This window comes from Bos mutus, chromosome 10 (genome assembly GCF_027580195.1).
Source record: "Bos mutus isolate GX-2022 chromosome 10, NWIPB_WYAK_1.1, whole genome shotgun sequence".
Taxonomy (NCBI): domain Eukaryota; kingdom Metazoa; phylum Chordata; class Mammalia; order Artiodactyla; family Bovidae; genus Bos; species Bos mutus.
Window position 1 is genome coordinate 48,662,145 of NC_091626.1, and position 22,569 is coordinate 48,684,713.

At 42.4% G+C, this 22,569-nt stretch overlaps 1 protein-coding gene across 1 annotated transcript in view; it reads left to right on the forward strand.

Moving 5' to 3' along the window:
- The first annotated feature begins 3,168 nt into the window (after positions 1 to 3,168).
- The window catches only part of SLC27A2 (solute carrier family 27 member 2), a 57,903-nt gene continuing 38,502 nt past the window's right edge, over positions 3,169 to 22,569 (forward strand). Inside the window, exons 1-2 of the mRNA XM_005892158.3 lie at positions 3,169 to 3,966; positions 18,469 to 18,678. Of these exons, the coding sequence (XP_005892220.1) occupies positions 3,489 to 3,966; positions 18,469 to 18,678 (688 nt within the window). The 5' untranslated portion in view covers positions 3,169 to 3,488. The remainder of the gene's footprint in view (positions 3,967 to 18,468; positions 18,679 to 22,569) is intronic.

Here is a 22,569-nt window from a genome sequence, read left to right on the forward strand (position 1 = left end):
AAAAATATTTGAAGTTCTATCTTTTGTATATGTTGGTATAATGTAGTCTTCATCCTTCCTTGAAAAGGTCTATACTTTTCTTTTGGTGTATATTTTTCCTTTTTGTGTATATTTTCGTGGTAAAATACACATAAAATTAACCATCTTAAACATTTTTGAGTAAACAGTTCAGTTATATTTGCCTTTTTAATGCTGAAAAATGTCCTTTTTTCATGAAATAGTAGTAAAAACAGACTATAGTTGGCTGGGGGAGCTAAGTTTTCTTGAAAATTTTTTAAGTTGGTACTTTATTTTGAAATGCTACTGGACTGAGAAAACCAGAAATCTGTGACCCATTACCTTAAATCCCTTAAGTTGGGATTTAGAGGGACAGAGAGTTCAGGGGTGGAAATAGGCAAGAACAGTCATACAGAGAGGAATATGCAGGGCATTTTTTTGAAAGGTATAGACCAGATTCATCAAAACACAGTGCGATTACGTTTTGATCCATTTTCAAATGCTTAGTGCCTAATGATGTCCGGCTCATAGGAGAAACTCAACACAGATTTGTTAACTGAGTGCAGTGAAAGTTCAAGTCAGTATCAGAAGAGCCAGAAAATAAAGTTTGAACTTCATTTTATAAACCAGAGCTGCCACCGCAGATGTTTCTAGAATGCGTAACCAATGTGCTAAGCTACCAATCTTCTCCCTCCACCTGGGAGCCAGGTAGGACCCAGGGCGTCTAGCCAGCTCTAGCCTAGATGTGTTCTGGTATGCTGTACAAATATGACAGTTGTCTATAGACACCATGAGTGGAAGTGGGTGGGAGGCGATGAGGCAGTCACTGAAGATAACTGGGCATTGGAGAGAGGATTGATGTTAGCAGCATTTCCACGAAGACCATCAGGCTGGTGGGAGACCACTAAGCGGAGCCCAAGTTGGAAGGTAGAATCATTGGTAAAAAGAGTTCTAAGATATATATAACAAACATTAAATATCTCTCCAAATTTATTTCTTCTCCCCACTTCCTTTTTAATAAGACCCTGATTTTTCCATAGTATGGTGTACATGGAATTGACTTTACCCTCAGCTCCATGAATGAGCCCTGACTGGCTTAAATCAATCAGTGCTTCTCTTCCCCCATCCCACAAAGACAGACACATATCCCAGGAAGAGCTTGCTTTCTTCTTTATCTTTCCTTCTTTTCTTTTTTTCTTTCCTTCTTTCTAATGAGGACTTTTAAGGAAAAGTTTCTTACATTTCTGTCTGAAGTCAGCACAGGAAACAGGTCACTCTAAGGGGCTGGCAGCCATCTTTGGACCATGAGGGAAGAGCTTACCGGAGAAAGGAGTTGATGGAGCAGAGAAATGGAGAAAGGGAAACTTGGTCCAGATCTCAGTACTTTTAAGCCATAGAGGAAGGCTTACCTGAAGCCCTGCCCTGGACCCTGAGTTTTAAATTCCCATGTCTGCTTAAGCCAGTTTGGGTCTTGTTTCTCTTTCATTTGCCACTGAAAAACTATGGATGCACAAGGCTAAAGTGAAGAGAGGAGAAAGTGGGCATTTGGGGCAATCAAGCACTCTGAAGAAGGAGTGACTGTTTAAGGACAAGACAAGAGAGGTCGGTCGAGGAGGCTATGCTGAAGTGACTGGTCATGAAGGAACCGGTGGCATTGGGCTGGAAAAGGAGGGCTGGATCTAGCTTTAACATGAAAAGAAGAGGTGCACACCTGAATGGTTTCTGTCCTGGCTTCTGCTTTAACACTACAACCTTCCCCTAAGGGATAACCAAGTCCAGGGGATCCTTCCCCCTCTTACCCCCAAGGGAAATGATGCAACCAGTCATTAGACAATAGCTGGTTTAGAGCTATTGTCTAATGAAAAAGAGAAAGGGTTGTTGCAACAGGTTCAGGGATTTAAAAAGGAGGATTAAACAGAAATGAGGGAAGGGGAGTTTGTGATAGGAGGTGGGGGGAGAAAACTGCTAAAGAAAGAAGAAAATAAGAGAACAGCGTAACACATTGCGGTTAATAAAGCAATGGGCCCAGGACCAAACAGATACACCAATTCCCAAATCTGAAGCATCACTTATCAGCTGTCTTAATTCACCTCTCTAAGTGTCCCTTTCCTGTCTATAAATGAGCTTGAAAATTTCACCTTTAGATGACTGTGAGGCTCCAAAAATATCATACAAGGAAGCCCATAGCAGAGAGGGGTAGGCATTCATTACTCCTGGTTGTCGCATAGAATAAAATGAATGAACAGCAGGAAGACAGGCGAGGAAGAGAGGAAAATGCTGCTTTATTTAAATTCTGACCTTCCTCTATAGCAAGGAGCCAGGGTTCATTCGGTACAGAAGCAGCACTCGAGGAAGTGAAAAGAAAGGATGACACTCAAAGAAATGGCTTCTGAAAAATGCCAGCGTTTGCTTCATTTTCTCTGCGTTGTGCTTGTTTCTCACGGAACCATTTAGTAAACCGAACTGAATTGGACTGACTATACTTGAGAATTTTCAATATACGGCAGGGGGAGGGGGGCACTTAAAGAACAACGTATCATAACAAATCAAAACTGCCCCGAAGCTTGATTTCATGTACCAAAGTGTGGCGCCACCTCCAGCCTAATCTGGGCTAGCTGGGCCCCGCATGACGTCTCGGATTAGAGCGCTTCACGCACTGCCCCCCGGGCTGGGATGAGCTGGAGGCGTCAATCGAAGGCGCTTTTGTTCACCCTTGAATTCTTTATCACTAGAGCCTGCCTGGCAATTAGCTCCGGGTTTGGCTGGGGTCTGGACGTAGGTAGGGGGAATGGGGCGGGGTCCGGCGGCGGGGGTGGGGAGGGGGGCGGGAGGTGCAAGGGGCGGCGTGGGGGGCGTGGCGGAAAGCAAATGTGAGAAACAAAGAGAGACCAGGCGGAAAGCCCCTGAGACCAGGAAGGAGAGATGCGATTCTGATTTGGCAGTGGCACCTGCTACCCGCTACTAGGAAATCATAGGACTGTTCTCGTATTTATAAGGCACTTTATTGGTAATAACCATCGGTCATCTCTAAAAGGTACACTAGCGCTCCGCCTGTATTATCCCCTCTAATCTTCTCAGCGTCTTCTAAGGCGTCTTACGGTCACCATTTTTATAAGGTCACACCGTCGGGGAGCCCAGCTTTGCCCCCAGGCCGCCGCGCTCGGGCGGGGAGGTGGCCGAGGCCTCAGCGAGCCGCCGAGCCGCCCTCCCAGCCAGCGGAGGACCGCCGGGGCGGGGCATACGCGCAGGTTACTGCACCCCCACGAAGGGGCAGGCTCAGCCGGCCTGTCACACCCAACAGCCAGCACCCCAGCTCCTTCTGCCAGAGATCCCGCAGCGGTGCGCGGGCGGCCCAAAAGCTCCACCGTCGCCCCCTCCTCGCTGTGCATCCCCGCACCGCCCGCAGCCCTAGAGAAGCCCATTCCGCCGCCGCCCTGCACGCTCGAAGTGCGCCCACCGCCCTGGAGGGGGTAGGGGGCTCCGCCGCCGTCATGTTGCCAGTCGTCTACGCGGTTCTGGCGGGGTTGCTGATGCTCCCGCTGCTGGTGAACCTCTGCTGCCCTTACTTCTTCCAGGACTTGCGCTACTTCCTGCTGGTAGCCGGCGTGGCCCAGCGGGCGCGCAGCAATGGGAAGCGCCGTCCGGTGCGCACCATCCTCTACGCCTTTCTGGAGAAAGTGCAGCAGACTCCACACAAGCCTTTCCTGCTCTTCCGCGACGAGACGCTCACCTACGCGCAGGTGGACCGACGCAGCAACCAAGTGGCTCGGGCGCTGCGCGACCACCTCGGCCTGCGGCAGGGAGACTGCGTGGCAATTTTCATGGGCAATGAACCAGCTTACATATGGCTGTGGCTGGGACTGATCAAGCTGGGCTGTGCCATGGCGTGCCTCAACTACAACATCCGCGGGAAGTCCCTGTTGCACTGCTTTCAGTGCTCTGGAGCGAAGGTTCTACTGGTCTCACCAGGTGAGCCTGGGGACCACCTCACCCTGGCACTGGGCTCCTTCTCTTCTTGACAGCCTGGCATAGGGGTTGCGGGGGACGAGGGTTCAGATCAGAACTAGAGATGTAGAGAGAGGGGATGGCAACCCTTCCTCCAAACGCTAATTAATGGTTATTAGAACCTTCTGTTGTAGAAGCTGATCAAGCCAGATATTATGTGAATCACCGTACATGTAGTGTTGCTGGTAATACAACAGATAGGGTTGACTTTGTAGATGAGACCAGTCAGACCAGAGAGGTGAAGCTTTATGTCCCAGATCACAGAATTGGGAGGAGGGGGTTAACTAGATCTGTCTGCCTCCAGAATTCAAGGTCCTAGCTGGTGCTGACAATATCTGCATTAAAATCCAGAGGGTCTAGAGTGTGAAATCCAGAGGATCCAGAGAGACTGTTCCCTCTGCTCCTTGATTGACTGTATAATCCTGGGAAAGTCACTTTCCCCCTCCATATCTTGGTTTCCTCCTCTGTGATGGTCTTCAAGACTGCTTCCAGCTCTCAAATTCTGTTAGCCTCCCTGGATTCTCACTGCAGAAAGAGAGAATCCACCTGATCCCCAAGAAGACTTTGATCACCTGCTGCAAGCCCTAGTGAGCCCTCATTACGTTTATAGCAACAGTGACCTTTGGTTCTGTAGTTGCCTCCTGCAGCTTTTCAACAAGACCTGAAATGGTAACTTCATGCTCCAGTGGTGACCAGGTCAGGAAGAATCCGAGAACCTGTTACCCAAAGGACTAGCTGGTTTTCCTATCCCAGGAAGCTTGTCCCTACATTTGAATAAGGACCAAGGATTGCTTTTCACTCTCTCAGTAAGAGGAGGGCTAAACAGGTGTGGGCTAAAAGATGTGGGGAAGTAGGGAGCCAGGAAGTCTCACCTTTCTGGAATGTCTTTCTTTCTGTGCCAAGCTCTATGCTGGATGCTTTTATTACCCTGAGAATTAATATATCATTACCCCCTGTCACACAGCTGAAGAAACTGAGGCTTAAAATTCCAACCTAGGTCTGTCTAGTTTCAGAGCTCATGACTCTCCCTACACCATGCTACCTTTCTCTTCACAAATGAAAAGTGTTAGAGCTGGAACAGACTAAGCATCCATCTTTTCTCCGCCTTCATTTCATAGTTGAGGACTCTGAAGTACACTAAGGAGTTTGCCTAGTTACAGTAAGTCAACATGTCTATTCATTTTGGGAAGCCAGGAAACTACACACCTGTTTCATCAGACATAAATAATCCAAAAAGAAATGAAGGCTTTGCATAAAAGCTGAAAAGCAAAGGGGTAATTTTAAAGGCATTATTTGAGGGCTTCCCATGTGGCATAGTGGTAAAGAATCCACTTGCCAATGCAGGAGAGGCAAGAGACTCAGGTTCAACTCCTGGGTCGGGAAGATACGCTGGAGAAGAGCATGGCTACCCACTCCAGTATTCTTGTCTGGAGAACCCCATGGACAGAGGAGCCTGGTGGGCTACAGTCTATGGGGTCACAAAGAGTTGAACACAACTGAGTGCCTGAGCACACGCGTGCACGCGCGCGCACACACACACACACACACACATTGTTTGAAAGGGATAGCTTTTTGAAGAAAATTCCCAACAATTTCTAGTTGCCTGGGAAAAGAGACAACTTCACTATTTAGTAACTGCAAGACTCTCTTAAACCCATTTACCACTTGATTCAGAGGAAAGTTATTAACACAGTGATCTGTGTACTTCAGGAGGTATTTAAGTACTTCTTTTCCTGCATATTATTCCAGGTCCCCTCGTGAGGAAGTCAAGGCCTGGGAGTTTTGTTGACAAAGAAGCTTCGATTTAAATGACTATACTGGAGTTTGGTTCTGTAATCAAATCAGGAATACAACCAGATATCTCCCTTTTTGCCCAGGCAACAGTCTTCTGTCACTGAGTATTATGCTTTGGTCAGCATACGTAGATAGTATAATGAAATTCCAACATTCAGGTCAAATTTGAATGACTTTCCAGTGGACCTACAGCACTCTGACAGTAAACTGACCTTTGAGAGAAGCCATACATTTGAAAACCATTCTGTTTTTCCAAATCACTGAGAAACTGTTACACCACATGCAGAATTGCACTCTGATCCGAAACAGTTACTGCCATGGGGGGTAACAGAGTCCAAAGTTGCATGCTGGTTAGTAAACATGCCCATGTGCAAATGTGTTGAATGGACTGATTCTTCAAATTCTTTAAAGTTGGAAAGAATCTTAGAGATATCCTAAGATTAACAAGTGTGTTATATAACAAGTGTGTTGTTTATATAACTCTTAACAAGTGTGTTGCTGCTGCTGCTGCTAAGTCACTTCAGTCGTGTCCGACTCTGTGCGACCCCATAGACGGCAGCCCACCAGGCTCCGCCGTCCCTGGGATTCTCCAGGCAAGAACACTGGAGTGGGGTGCCATTTCCTTCTCCAATGCATGAAAGTGAAAAGTGAAAGTGAAGTCACTCAGTTGTGTCAGACTCTTCTCGACCGCATGGTCCACAGCCTACCAGGCTCCTCCATCCATGGGATTCTCCAGACAAGAGTACTGGAGTGGGGTGCCATTGCCTTCTCCTAACAAGTGTGTTATACTTCAGTAAAACGTTTAGAAGAGTCACTTTAATGAGTGGAAGGATCACCTGGGGAGCTCATTTTAAAAAACAATTTCCTGAGCCTCATCCCCCCAAAAACACTGATTCAGCAGGACCGTGGGGGAGGCAGGAAAGTATATTTTTCAGCAAGCCCCATCCCACTCCTAGATGATTTGGAAGCAGATCATCTAAGGAATAGGCTTTGAGTCTGGTAATTCCCACTTTGTTTAATAGTTGTTTGTTTAATAGTTGAATGAACGAAGGCCCAGAGGAGTGATATCAATTGCCCAGGGTCAGAGAGAGCTGGAGACAGAACCCAATTATTTTTGTCTCACTTCTAGGATGCTTTTTATATTCTATTATGCCATCTAAACAGGGGACAGAAAGATGAGAAGTTTTACAAATGTTGGAGAGGTGACAATTCAACAGAGTTTGATTCTTTACTTCAAATTTCAACCTCAGAGCTCATGGGTTTCTTGAGTTTCAACTGTGTCAAATTCTGGAGCATATACAAAGGACTGGCACAGTGGTGTTTATGATGAAGATTGATCCCCTTGTCATGAATTTGGGGGACTCTTCACAAAGCTTAACAGGGCTCAGTCCTGTCAGGCATTTCAGTGCCCAATTTTTTTCATCAGAACTTACTATATTTAGAGAAAACCAAAGACTCACAACACCTCCCTGCATCAATCAGAAACACCCATCTCCCAGAAAACAGGATTTTCTCTGTGTGGTGCATTTCAGGATCCTTCTCCATAGACGACTCTAATGTAAGTAATCACATGGTAAAATTACCTTCAGCTATTGGAACCTCCATCAGTGTTGTAGTTGATAGAAACCAATTTATTGGGCCAGTAGTTTTTCAAGCAGTTTCCCAAAACAGGTAAGACGGGAAGCCATACTTAATTTCATATAACATAGAATATTTTTTTAAAAAAAGAGTCCCCCAAATAGTGAATTTGCTTTGTTTCCATTTATGCTAACATTATGGCACCCCATTCCAGTACTCTTGCCTGGAAAATCCCATGGACAGAGGAGCCCGGTAGGCTGCAATCCATGGGGTCACTAGGAGTCAGACACGACTGAGCAACTTCACTTTCACTTTCCACTTTCATACATCGGAGAAGGAAATGGCACCCCACTCCAATGCTCTTGCCTGGAGAATCCCAGGGACAGGGGAGCCTGGTGGGCTGCCGTCTATGGGATCGCACAGAGTCGGACACGACTGAAGTGATTTAGCAGCAAGATTGTTGCTAACCTAGCTCTTCTCCTGGAAGGATAACTCCTTCATTAGCTCACTGGCCAGGTCTACCTTGCATGGCTCAACCAATCATGCACAGCACCCCCAGTGTTGATACTACTCTTGTATAAGGCTTTAGTAACAAAGATGGGCTTCCCAGGTGGCGCTCGTGGTAAAGAGCCCACCTGCCCATGCAGGTAGACATAAGAGACCTAGGTTTGATTCCTGAGTTGGAAAGATCCCTTGGATCACAGCAACCCACTCCAGTATTCTTGTCTGAAGAATCCCATGGACAGAACAGCCTGGCAGGCTGCAGTCTATAGGCGCACAGAGAGTCGGAGATGACTGAAGCGACTTAGCATGCATGCAACAATTAAAGATACTTTGTGTTTCAAGATTGAGATCCAGAGAAGTGATAAAATGTTCCCAATTATCTTTGACCTGGTCTTTCAGGGTTGTAAAAAATAAAATTTGACCTCCTTTAAACAATGTGATAAGATAAAATGTTTCCAATAGCTTTCAAAAGTATTGCATTATTGAAAGTTCTAAAAGAGGAGAACATTCTAAAACTAATGTCAGGACCAAAGAGAACTCTTGTCAAATAAACTTTTGAGGTTAGATGCAGAAAAGCAGATGGTATAACAATTTGATATCATATCAAGAAACATTTCCCACAAGGTACAAGCTAGTTGTCCTGGTGGGAGGCAGAGAGAAAAAGCTAAATTAGTTTAAGGATCTTACAGTCCAGTTGAAGAACTAAGTCACATGTTATTGGAATGATGAGGAGAATGTGGTAAGTATACTGGGAGGGCTTCAGGATGCTGTAGAAGAAAAAGAAGAGAGGATGAATGTTTCTTGGGGGCATTGACAACAGAGCTGCTGCTGCTGCTAAGTTGCTTCAGTCATGACTGACTCTGTGTGACCCCATGGTCAGCAGCCCATCAGGCTCCTCTGCCCAGGGGATTCTCCAGGCAAGAATACTGGAATGGGTTGCCATTTCCTTCTCCGTGACAACAGAGCGTAGGTAAGTGCAATTGGGGAGCAGGAATTCTAGGCAGGAGGAGCCCAGAGGCATTTTTCCTCAGGTCTCCAACTCACTCCAGTATTCTTGCCTGGAGAATCCCATGGACAGAGGAGCCTGGCAGGCTTCAGACCACAGGGTCACAAGAGTCAGACATGACTTAATGACTAAACCACCACCAACACAATGAGATGCTTTGTTAAAGAGTTTTACTATGTAAGGACTACAGTAGGCTGGGCTTAAGTGTTAGTCATTTTTAAACTGTTTACTGAGGAAACTCTACTATAGAGAAAATAGGACTCAGAAAACCCAAGGAATGGCCAACAGTGGTGGCCTCAGACTCATGCAAGGAGATAATTTTCTAGTGCAAACTTCAGTCAAGAATCAGGGCATAGATATAGCCTCTCCATTCCTCTTCTGGGCTGCTCAAGAAGTAACTTAGGTGTGTTGCAACTTAGGTGTGTTGCTTCAATGTACTTTGTCTCAACAGGTTACAGTTCTCTCATATATCTTTGAATAACGCCTTAGTAATACCTAGCACATAGTCGTCACTCAGTAAATATTTGTGGCATTAATCAGTTCAGTTCAGTCGCCCAGTCGTGTCCAACTCTTTGTGACCCGATGGACTGCAGCGCACCAGGCCTCCCTGTCCATCACCAACTCCTGGAGTTTACTCAAACTCATGTCCGTTGAGTCGGTGATGCCATCCAACCATCTCATCGTCTGTCGTCCCCTTCTCCTCCCACCTTCAGTCTTGCCCAGCATCAGGGGCTTTTCCAATGAGTCAGTTCTTTGCATCAGGTGGCCAAAGTATTGGAGTTTCAGCTTAAGCATCAGTCCTTCCAATGAATAGTCAGAATTGATTTCCTTTAGGATGGACTGGTTGGATCTCCTTGCAGTCCAAGGGACTCTCAAGAGTCTTCTCCAATACCACAGTTCAAAAGCATCAATTCTTCAGCATTCAGTTTTCTTTATAGTCCAGCTCTCACATCCATACATGACTACTGGGAAAACCATAGCTTTGGCTAGACAGACTTTTGTTGGTGGCATTAATAAGTTGCATTAAAAAAAAAGTTCCATTATTTTGGTTGGTTGTAACAAGCTTTCTTCTTTGAAGTTTAAGAACTATTGGGATGGTCATGAGGGCATGAAAAAAAAATGATGTTAAAACAGTCAAATATATCCTGATTTGAGAAAATCCATTTAGACCCAATCTGCCCCAGGCCCAGCCTCTCCCTACCACAGACTTTTAAAAAAAATTTTTTAATATAAATTTATTTATTTTAATTGGAGGATAATTACTTTACAATATTGTATTGGTTTTGCCATACATTGTATGGCATTAATACATGTATACAAATGTATACATTAATACATACATGAATCTGCCACAACTTTTTTTAAACTTTATTTTATATTGGGATATAGCCATCAACAAGCAATGTTGTGATAGTTTCAGGTGAACGGCAAAGGGATTCAGCCATACATGTACATGTATCCATTCTCCCCTAAACCCCCCTCCCATCCAGGCTGCCACATAACATTGAGCAGAGTTCCCTGTGCTAGTAGGTCCTTGTTGGTTATACATTTAAAATATAGCAGTGTGTACGTGCCCATCCCAAACTCCCTAACTATCCCTTCTCCCCATCCTTCCCCTCCACCCCGGCAACCATAAGTTCATTTTCTAAGTCTGTGAGTCTTTTTTTGCTCTATAAGTTCATTTGTATCATCTTTTTAGATTCCACATATGAGGGATGTCATACAATATTTCTCCTTCTCTGATTTACTTCACTCAGTATAATACTCTCTAGGTCCATCTATGTTGCTGCAAATGGCATCATTTCATTCTTTTTTATATCACAGACTTATTTTGCCTCCCAGTTTTCTTCTGGCAGAGGGCTACAAGACAGACTCTCTCTCCAGGACTCACTGCGAGAGAGGGAGCTGGTGATGGGCACAGAATGGGCTGCTGGGGAGAGTCTGTGCCCAGGATGGAAGGGCACAGAAACCCAGACGACAAATGAGGAGGGTATTCAAGAGCTAGAGTCCCAGCCAAGCAGCCCACAGTTTGAAGAGAGAGCTCGCTTAAAGACGTTCTGTAAAATTTTTCTTCTTGACCTGCTCATAACTAAAGCTTGCAAGGGAGGACGATTGTACATCTCCATTCAAAAACAAACCAGCACATTGCTGGCATGTTTGGGAATGTTTATCAGTTTATTTTCTTTAGCAATAAGAAAAGAGTGAAGGGGTAAAGACAAAATAAATTCTAAATCCACAGTGAATGTTATTGAATCCAGAAGAAGGACAGAGTTCAGATTATACTGCATAATGAATATAAGCAGCCAGTGTTTGAAAAAGACCTCCCACAGCCTCTGAGAAACCAGGAAGTACACAGGTGGTAGACAGGTGGCTTGTTTGCTTATGGATATCAAATGATTATGTAGGGCCTGGTATGATCTGGTAATCTCTGACAAGGAATTACCTTTGATTCTAGGGCTAGTTAGAAAGCAAGATACTTTGACCAAGAACTTTAACTGAGAGAAGTGAAAAATAATGTTAAGAAATTATGTAACTATATAAATATGAGATGAGTGTGTATCTCCCTGCTAAAAATTTCTTTACTCCTGAGGGACTTAGCCTTGATTAAACGTCTTTCTGACCTCAAGGTGATTTGCATTGTGGAGGGAAGGTGAGGGTATGCGAAAAGTGAGTGTCAGTCATTCAGTTGTGTCTCTTTGAGAACTCATGGGCTGTAGCCCCATAGGCTGTAGCCTGTCAGGCTCCTCTGTCTTTGGGATTTTCCAGGCAAGAATACCAGAGTGGGTTGCCATGCCCTTCTCCAGGGGATCTTCCTGACCCAGGGACTGAACCCAGGTCTCCTGCATTACAAAAAGATTCTTTACCATCTGAGTCACCAAGGAAGCCCTAGGGGAGGTTATGCATGCCTCTATCTGAAGGGTGTTCTATGACATTGTGTTGATGTACAGACTATATGCTAGATTATTAATTACTATAATTCCAAACTGCCAGTAATAGAAATGAGAAATCACAGTTACAAACTGTATTTTTAAAACTATTTTCAGACCGTCTCCATGATCTGTGTTAGAACCAGTTTGTTTCAGTTGCCTTTCTGACTGAAGGAAAGTCTTCAATCCTGATTTGTTCACCTGCCAACCAGTTCACATCATCCTGAAACTCTGATCAAAACCATTTCTTTCCTCTGCCTTCTTTTCAAATCTTACTTTATTGGTAAACATTTCTGGGGTGTTTTATGTAACTAACTTGGTTAGTTACTCTCTCCATGAGGCAATCTAATAGCAAAACAAGCTACTAGATTGAATGTTTTTCCTATTTAAAAGCAGTGGGTTTAGCCAGTAGCATTTTGCCACTTTGGTGATGAAGACTGATTCAGCTCACTACCCACCCTCTCTCCCTGCTTTCGAGGAATGGGCCTGTGTCCTCAGAAATTTCTCTTCTGACCTTCTTTTAAAAAAAAAAAAAAAAGAGGGTTGTAAGTGGGAGAGGAAACTTCAGAAAAAACCTGATTTTTTTCTTTTCTATAAAATGGATCTTAAGGAATGCAGATGTTATAATCAGTTGGTTTTCCATCATCCAAATGTGTACTGCTTTCTCTGAGGTTCTATAAGTGAAAGTGAAAGTGTTAGTCACTCAATCGTGTCCGACTCTTGTCTCCTACATTACAAGCAGATTCTTTATCATCTGAGCCACCAAGGGGGCTCTCTGGGGTTCTACACCCATCCATGATCTCAGCTCAGGCTAATGAAGAAAGGACAGGTCTACTGTACACCCTTCAGGTGCAGGCAACTTTCTGTGAATACTATTTCTCATACCCATGCTTTTCATAAAACTTGAGGTTATTCTCTTCATCAGAAAGACAAATAAGAGATGATCCATATTACTACTGAGAGGCAGATCCGAATGCTTTCACGAGCACTGAGCATGTCAAGTAGACAGCGTCTTCCAAAATCTCAAGGTCCTTTACCGAAACTTGAACAACTAGTACAAGAAAGTGGTAATCCTAGAAGCCCAACATAATTCTTTTCGTTTTGTATGTAATGATCCATATAGAGACTCACTGAGCTTCTGTCCTCGTTTGTGGAAACAAGGTTACCATTGTCTAAAACACAGGGTTGTTGTGAAAATTATGTGAGGTGATGTATGTAAAGCTACTATACAAACTGTCCTCCACAAAAGAAATTTGTAAATGTTTAATCAGTAAGAATGAAAGGTGAGGTGGATGCTGTGATGCGCTGCCCCATGCCCCACTCCAGGACTGAGGTACTCCTTCCTCTGCTGCTGGAGGCGCTGGCAACGGCCAGCTATCAGCCGAGAACCATTCCAGGACTTGCCGTTAGTTGAAGAAAGCCTCTTTACCCAAGGTCAAGTACTACTGCCCCAATCTGCATCCCATGACTGGTTGGTGGGCAGGCACAGAGGTAGAACCTACTTTGTTTCATCTGGGACAGCCTGAAGGGCCATCCTGGGCCCAGAGTCCAGGTAAGATCAATTGAGGGAGGCCACTGCATGGCTGCATCGAAGCACAATCTCTTCCTCCATCCAGTCTACCTCCATTGCAGCCCCGCAGGCATCATTCCCAAGAGGACCCCTACACAAAAGTCTCAGAATTCCAGGGAGCTCAGCCTGTGTCAAGTAGAATTATTTGATCTTATGTGTCCTTGTGGATTGCCACGTCTATCTTAAGTGGGTTTTCCTGGTGACTCAGATGGTAAAGAATCTGCCTGCAATGGAGGAGACTCAGGTTTGATCCCTGGGTTGGGAATATCCCCTGGAGAAGGGAATGGCTACCCACTCCAGTGTGCTTGCTTGGGAAATTCCAAAGACAGAGGAGCCTGGTGGGCTACAGTCCATGGGCACAGAAAGACACAATGACATGGGCACATGGACACAGCTGAGCAACTGACACTTTCACTTTTCACTTAATCTTCAGTAAGCAGATTTATAGTAATAATTACCAAAAAAATTCATGTGTGAAGCAGAAAACATGGGGGCCAGTCCTATTTATAACAGATTTAAGAAAAGACATTAAATGTTAAATATACAGTTAATGAGTTGCATTCACATCCAGAATTTCCCTTCCAATCTCAGTTTATATATGTGTGTATAGATGTATTTATATAAATATTGCATCTTTAGTTTAAAGGGAAAATGTCTGCTACCATAGGACATATGTTGTGTCTGATTCTTTGGCACCCCATGGACTGCAGTACACCAGGCTTCCCTGTCCTTCACTATCATCCCTGAGTTTGCTCAAACTCATGTCCATTGAATCCATGATGCCATCCAACCATCTCATCCTCTGATGCCCCCTTCTCCTCCTGCCCCCAATCTTTTCCAGCATCGGGGATTTATCAGGTAGGTAAAGTAAAGGTCAGTATAGGACATGTGAGGTATGCCTTGATATGATTGGGAGTGACTGGAACCTCAAGTCAATATCCAAACGTAAATTCTACACCAACAGCCCAGAGGTCAGGTAAAGAAACTGTGCTGGGCTGGGGCAATGGCCTTCCCTTCAGATAAGATGACCTCTGTGAAAGGTCAGGGATTATAAACCAAAAGCATGCAGAGGGCCAAGTGGAAACATGAGGGAACGGAAGCCCCAATTGTCCAGATTACTTGAACTGTGATCAAGCATGATACCTGCTTAATTGCATTTCCTTTTACCTTTATTATTCTGTTGTTCAGTCACTAAGTTGTTACATGGTATGCTTCAGCATACCAGGCCTCCCTGACCCTCACTATCTCCTGGAGTTTGTCCAAGTTCATGTCCATTGAATCAGGTGATGCTGTCCAACCATCTCATCCTCTGCTGCCCTCTTCTCCTTTTGCCTTCAATCTTTCCCAGCATCAGGGTCTTTTCCAATGAGTTGGCTGTTTATTTCATTATTACTATTATTATTTTATATAATAATTATAAATTATCTAAGAAACTACTAATTTCAGATATATCATTAATGCCTGCATACATCTACTTTCAAAAAATTACAGAAAAAATTAAAGTCTCTTTTAACTTATAATTTTTCTCTCATCAAGACTTACCAAATCTTGTCTGTTCTACCTCCCAACCATCTCTTAAATGCATCTACTTCTCTCTAGGCTCTGTGGCTACCTTAATGTAAAGCTTGATCTATCAAATGGCCTCCCTACCTCTGGTTCTTGCCTTCTCCCACCCACGTACCTGATGTAAGCCGGAGACCTGGTCCCTACCTACATCCAGTTTCTTCTCCCAACATTTTTCCCTCTCATTCTATGTATCAGTCAGCTTTAGCCTCTTTGACCTGCTCTGGCATCCTGCTGTTTGCCTCTGGGCTTCCCTGGTGGCTCAGACAGTAAGGAATCTGTCTGCAGCACGGGAGACTCTGTTTCAATTCCTGAGTCAGAAAGATCCCCTGGAGAAGGGAATGACTACCCACTCCAGAATTCTTGCCTGGGGAATTCCATGACAGAAAAGCCTGACAGGCTATAGTCCACTGGGGTCACAAAGAGTCAGACTCGACTGAGTGACTAAAGCTCACTTGTTTGCCTGTGGGTCTTTACATAAGCTGTTCCATGGCTACAAACAGGCTGAGTCCATCTCAGTGGATCTTCATCTTGCCAACTCCTACTCACCCTTCAGGAATCAGTTGAGGTAACACTTCCTCTGGGTTGTTTTCATGCCCCTCCTCTGTGCTTCCAAAACACCACCTATGACACCTTATTTCAATGGATTATTTCTTGATTCCTCCCCCTTAGACCTGGGCTCTGTGAAAACAGTATCTGCTATACACACTGTTGCTTCCAATGCTGAGAACCGTGCACACAGGAAACACACTTTAAATAGATGTCAAATAACTGTTGGGAGAGAGAGAGGAGAAGAATAAGAAATAATCCAGGTAATTTATGAACACACTGTATATCTAAATAGGCTCAGTCTCAGGTAGAAGAGAAGGAGGGAGAGAGATTTCTTAATTCTTTAAGTAGCAATAGTAGTTTTGTTTTATTTTTAATTTACTTTCGTGTCCCTTACTTGGATGTAAGACATACCTCTATCACAAAAATGATTTAATTTTGCATTTGACTGGAGATTTATCAACTCACAGTATTGCAATATCTAAATCCTTGAACATCAACAGCTTTCGCTTATTCCTCTGTCTCTTCCCCAGTGGCTAATACAATATTTTGTGTAGATTCTTTCAGCTGTAAACACTTGTTAAGCACTTATGGCAGGGCCAAGATGATCAAGTTATAATCCCTTCACCTCAAAGTTTTCACTGCCAAATAGAGGAGAAAAAGAAGTGAAGCTTGTTATACTACATACTAAACACACTGCTAGACGTATAATGCAAACTCCTATGGGAGGACCACAGAGTTAAATGCAATGAGGCTGTTTTGAAGGATGAACAGAAGTTTTTCCAGTGACCAGGGGCTAGGGGCAGGAGGGCGTTCCAAGCAGATGAAACCACCTGGACAAAGGTGGTAAGATGTGAGAATTATGGCTCCATTCACTACACATAAATCAGTGTGATTAGAGGAAAAGGGACAAGGGTAGTTAAGAAGATGACATCAGAAAAATCGGGGCGGGGGATGTAGGCTGAGAAGAACCGTAGAACCATCCACTGCATTAGAAAGATTCTATCACAAGGGATAAGCAACCACTGAAGGATTTTAAACAGGGCAAGAACTAGAAGTCGGGCAGTGGTGTCACTGACACTGGAAGCAGGGAGAGGTTAGAGGCAAGGAGATCGGTCAGGAAGCTATTGTGACAATTTCGGTAGGAAATAATGAGAATCTGAACCACGGCACTGGCAAGGGACCTTAGCACTCCAGTTACCGTTTTTACAACAGTAATATTTCTGATGATCTTCTCAAAATACTGAAGAACTAGTGAGCAACCATTCAAAATGAAAGAGGAGAAGAGAGCATCAAAAGGAATAAGCTGATCTGATGGAGGTTAAAAAAGAACTGAGACAAATAGTACATTAAGGAATAATAGCCAGTAGACACTCCAGGAGAAAACTGTTCAAGAAAGGAAAGATGCTTATAGTGTGTTACTTGGCTCTACAGTCATATTTGAAATAATTACATTGTCATAATCTTGTCAATCCTGATTATTTGTTCTAGAATTTCTAGAGCCAACACTAGACAAAGCTAGAAAGATAGAATTATAGTCTCAGAATAGATAAAAAATACCATTAACCCTGACAACATAAAGTGAAAATAATAACTGTTGGGGGTGAACAAGGGGGGAATGGGGGTGGGTTTCAAAAATGGTAAGACATGATGTAGCAGGAAAAGTATGTAATTTGGTGAAGAAGAAGTGACTGCTAGAAGAAACAGCTAAAAAAAACCAAAAAACCTAAAAGTCCTTGCCTCCAGGCAGCAGGTTTATTTGTGAGATAAGGGCCTACTGACTTGCATTATAAACTCTTTTGTACTATTTCATTTATATTTATCAGGTGCATGACTGCTTTGGTTAAAAAATTTTTTAACTTTTTAAATGCATTTATCCAGATGCTATCTCATGTCTTGATGGAGACATTATATGTAAATATCTGAAAAACAAAGCATATAATATGAATCAGATATAGCCTCCCTAAGGTAATTCCCTGGGATATTGAGTCACCTTCCTATTAAGAATAGGCCTATTCATTTCAGTTATCACAATTCAAGACAAAGAAGCTTAAAGAGCATCTCATCTTATAATTAAAATTTAAAATAAAATTTAAAATGGCACAAAAATTCAAGTAACAAACCTGAAATATCGTTTGCACATTACATCAATGCCTTTAAAATGTTTTACCTTGACCCCTATAAAAGCTACATTTGTGTGTGGCTCAGCACTCACACACTCACATAGCTGAAACTCAAAAAAAAAAAAAAAGAAGAAGAATACTTACCTCTTCCTATGTATGTTATACTTTCTATTTTATTTTTTAGAAAAATCATCACTTTAAATGATTTTAACAATCCGCTGCTGTATTGTGACTCAGAGTTTGAAAAACATGCTAATCAGTCCTTTTTTTTCTTAGGTCGGATAATGTGCTTATGAAATTTGGAGCTTATGTCTCAGATCAGCTGAACCTTCCTAGTAGAACTACTTGTTGCTGATATTTTAAAAATGTGTTACATAAAGTTAGCTTATTATCCTTTCAGTAGCATGGTTCCCTTCTTTTCATTTCTCTTTGTCCTTAAAATTTTCTTTTTTTAAAATCTCTGGTCCTGTGGGGCATACACTGGGAATAACTAAATTCATTTCTGGAGTTTTTTGAGATATATATATATCAGATATGCATATAAGTCATACACATGTAATCTTGGTTTTTACCCTTATGTGGTTTGTTTACATTTGCCATGTAATGTACAGATTTCAATCATCTGTCGCTTTTTAAACCATCAAAACTCAGCCTTCCCTTAAATATTGGGATCTTGTGATATTTTCAGATGTGGTAAATTCCATGTTAGAAATACATAACTATAAACATTACTGTGTCTACGTGTTTTAACAACACTTAGTGGAAACAAAATCACTACAAAATGTATTGCACTAATAGAGCTTGAATGGACTAATTTAGTTTGTTTGGATTTTTTTCTCTTATTAAATTAAGAACTACAAGCCGCTGTTGAAGAGGTGCTGCCAAGCTTGAAGAAAGATGATGTGGCTGTCTATTATGTGAGCAGAACTTCTAACACGGATGGGGTCAACTCTTTCTTAGACAAAGTGGATGAAGTGTCAAGTGAACCTGTCCCAGAATCCTGGAGGTCGGAAGTCACCTTTTCCACTCCTGCCTTGTATATTTATACTTCTGGAACCACAGGTAAAAAATAAAGAGGGGATTCTCAAAGCAATGGACCTATCCTGAAAGAGTTAAATGTTGGGTTAGATTTTTAAATGCTCTCTTTCTTTGGCAAGGCTTATCAGATAACTAATACTTCAGGGGATTTAGCTCATTGCCTGTGGGAAGTATGATCTTTTTCCATAGCACATGAAACCATTTGGGTTTTTCTAAGGTACACATACTTCCCCCAGTTGGTGTATAGAACAGGTAGAGAGGTTAACCAAGAACTACAAAAATACTTATGGTGATGATAAGATTTGGTGCTGAATAGGTTGTTAGGATTTTTTTCAAAACGATTGTTGCTTTTTTATTAAGATTGGGCACTGAACAGATTTTGGAATTTTTTTAATGATTGCTACATTTTGATTATACTCTGTCCAGCATCCATATATAATGTATAACCAATTATAAGTGGACTACCAAAAAAGGCTATAGAACAATAATGGGGTTATATTTGTACAAACATTTTGACCACTGTCTTTCAATGCAACAATGACTTGGAGGTGTTTGGTTCTGTGGATGTAGAATGGCTCTTAGCTTAGGGCCTAAAATGCTGTATTTCGTCAAATCTAGGATGTCTTACACCTTCGGTGTAAGCTGTACTATTATTTTACATAAGCCGCTAAGAGAAAACACTGCCAACTGTCATATTACTGAAACACTGCTATGTGGAACAGGCAACATTAAAGGTAGATGTACTAGGTGCTCTTCTAGGAGCTCTGTGGTATTTGTTCATACATTTCTCCCACCACTCTTAAGACAGGTACTACTCTTATTCCTGTTTTACAGATTCAGATACTGATGCCTAGAGAGTTTAAGAGCTTCCCAAGATAGGAAGTAGAAGTGTCAGGCTTCACTTTGCTAGGCTGACTCCACAGCTCATACAACTGACCTCTCTGCCAGAATACCTCCCAGTTCATCCATCTGATAGCTATTTGGTGTCTGCCTACTCAAGGTCAGGGAAATGTTACCAAAATGTAATCATATGAAGACTGAGAGAATATATTTAAGAAAGGATAAGAAGCTACCCCCAGCATCCTAATTATTCTTAATAATATTGGAAAGTTGAATATGTGAGTCATTTGATTAAAATTTTAACTCAAGCAGATAATTCTAGCATGCATCCTCCTTGTAAAATAATCAAACATTAGAGATAAGGGTTACTTTGAGCCTTATGAGGAGGGGTAGCTTGGGATGACCTATTAAAGCTCATCTCCAGAGCATAACAGCTATCGTTCTTTGTCAAAAGTTCTATTTCGCCATGTCAACAGAATGATAGGATGACAGGGTTTAACCAGATGCTTCCACTACCTCCAGAACTACCTCAATATATGGAACTTATACCCTCATTTCTTAATAGAATGGTAAAACTAAACTGTAAACTTTGATTTGGGAAGTAATTGAGGTAAAACAAGCCCTTAACTAGTGACTGGGAGTTCTAGTCTTAATACTAAACAGAGAAGTACAGAACTTGTTTACAACTGCAGGTTTTGCCATGAAGTATAAAACCCAGATTAGGGGAAAAAGAGAATAAGCACTCTTTGATCCAATCCCATAATTCAGAATTTAGATTTAATTGGAATATAATTGGGTTGATGTTTATTTTACCTTTCTTCTTATCTCTGAATAAAATATCTGCCAAGTTACTAGTATTCAGTTCAGTTCAGTAGCTCAGTCGTGTCTGACTCTTTGCGACCCCATGAATCGCAGCACGCCAGGCCTCCCTGTCCATCACCAACTCCCAGAGTTCACCCAAACTCACGTCCATCAAGTCAGTGATGCCATTCAGCCATCTCATCCTCTGTTGTCCCCTTCTCCTCCTGCCCCCAATCCCTCCCAGCATCAGAGTCGTTTCTAATGAGTCAACTCTTCCATGAGGTGGCCAAAGTACTGGAGTTTCAGCCTCAGCATCATTCCTTCCAATGAACACCCAGGACTGATGTCCTTTAGGATGGACTGGTTGGATCTCCTTGCAGTCCAAGGAACTCTCAAGAGTCTTCTCCAACACCACAGTTCAAAAGCATCAATTCTTCAACGCTCAGCTTTCTTCACAGTCCAACTCTCACATCCATACATGACCACTGGAAAAACCATAGCCTTGACTAGATGGACCTTTGTTGGCAAAGTAACATCTCTGCTTTTGAATATGCTATCTAGGTTTGTCATAACTTTCCTTCCAAGGAGTAAGCATCTTTTAATTTCATGGCTGCAGTCACCATCTGCGGTGATTTTGGAGCCCAAAAAAATAAAGTCTGACACTGTTTCCACTGTTTCCCCATCTATTTCCCATGAAGTGATGGGACCACATGCCATGATCTTTGTTTTCTGAATATTGAGCTTTAAGCCAACTTTTCACTCTCCTCTTTCACTTTCATCAAGAGGCTTTTGAGTTCCTCTTCACTTTCTGCCATGAGGGTGGTATCATCTGCATGTCTGAGGTTATTGATATTTCTCCCAGCAATCTTAATTCCAGCTTGTGCTTCTTCCAGCCCAGCATTTCTCATGATGTACTCTGCATATAAGTTAAATAAGCAGGGTGACAATATACAGCCTTGACGTACTCCTTTTCCTATTTGGAACCAGTCTGTTGTTCCATGTCCAGTTTTAACTGTTGCTTCCTGACCTGCATATAGGTTTCTCAAGAGGCAAGTCAGGTGGTCTGGTATTCCCACCTCTTTCAGAATTTTCCACAGTTTATTGTGATAACTCCAGAAAGAATGAAGGAATGGAGCCAAAGCAAAAACAATACCCAGCTGTGGATGTGACTGGTGATAGAAACAAGGTCTGATGCTGTAAAGAGCAATATTGCATAGGAACCTGGAATGTTAGGTCCATGAATCAAGGCAAATTGGAAGTGGTCAAACAGGAGATGGCAAGAGTGAACGTCGACATTCTAGAAATCAGCAAACTAAAATGAACTGGAATGGGTGAATTTAACTCAGATGACCATTATATCTACTACTATGTGCAAGAATCCCATAGAAGAAATGGAGTAGCCATCATGGTCAACAAAAGAGTCCAAAATGCAGTACTTGGATGTAATCTCAAAAACAACAGAGTGATCTCTGTTCGTTTCCAAGGCAAATCATTTAATATCACGGTAATCCAAACCTATGCCCCAACCAGTAATGCTGAAGAAGCTGAAGTTGAACGGTTCTATGAATACCTATAAGAACTTCTATAACTAAAATCCAAAAAAGATGTCCTTTTCATTATAGGGGACTGGAATGCAAAAGTAGGAAGTCAAGAAACACTTGGAGTAACAGGCAAATTTGGCCTTGGAATACAGAATGAAGCAGAGCAAATACTAATAGAGTTTTGCCAAGAAAATGCACTGGTCATAGCAAACACCCTCTTCCAACAACACAAGAGAAGACTCTACACATGGACATCACCAGATGGTCAACACCGAAATCAGATTGATTATATTCTTTGCAGCCAAAGATGGAAAAGCTCTATATAGTCAGCAAAAATAAGACTGGGAGCTGACTGTGGCTCAGATCATGAACTCCTTATTAAATTGAAGAAAGTAGGGAAAACCACTAGACCATTCAGCTATGACCTAAATCAAACCCCTTATGATTATACAATGGAAGTTACTAGTATAAACATTAATAAAAAGAATTCATTTAAGCAATCAGAGAACAAAATGTTTTCCCTGTTTCTCAAAAGCAGTCATTAGCACAAAGTTATATAATAGTTACCAAATATTATTTCTTAATTAATACAAAAGTTTAAATCAGGAATTTTTCTGAAAGTGCTTAACACCAGCAAAAGATGTGTGTTTCTGTTTTAAGAAATATAATTCTGAGTTTTTACTATCTGGATAATTTTTTTTCAAGGTGAATACAATTGATTTGTTGATTCTTT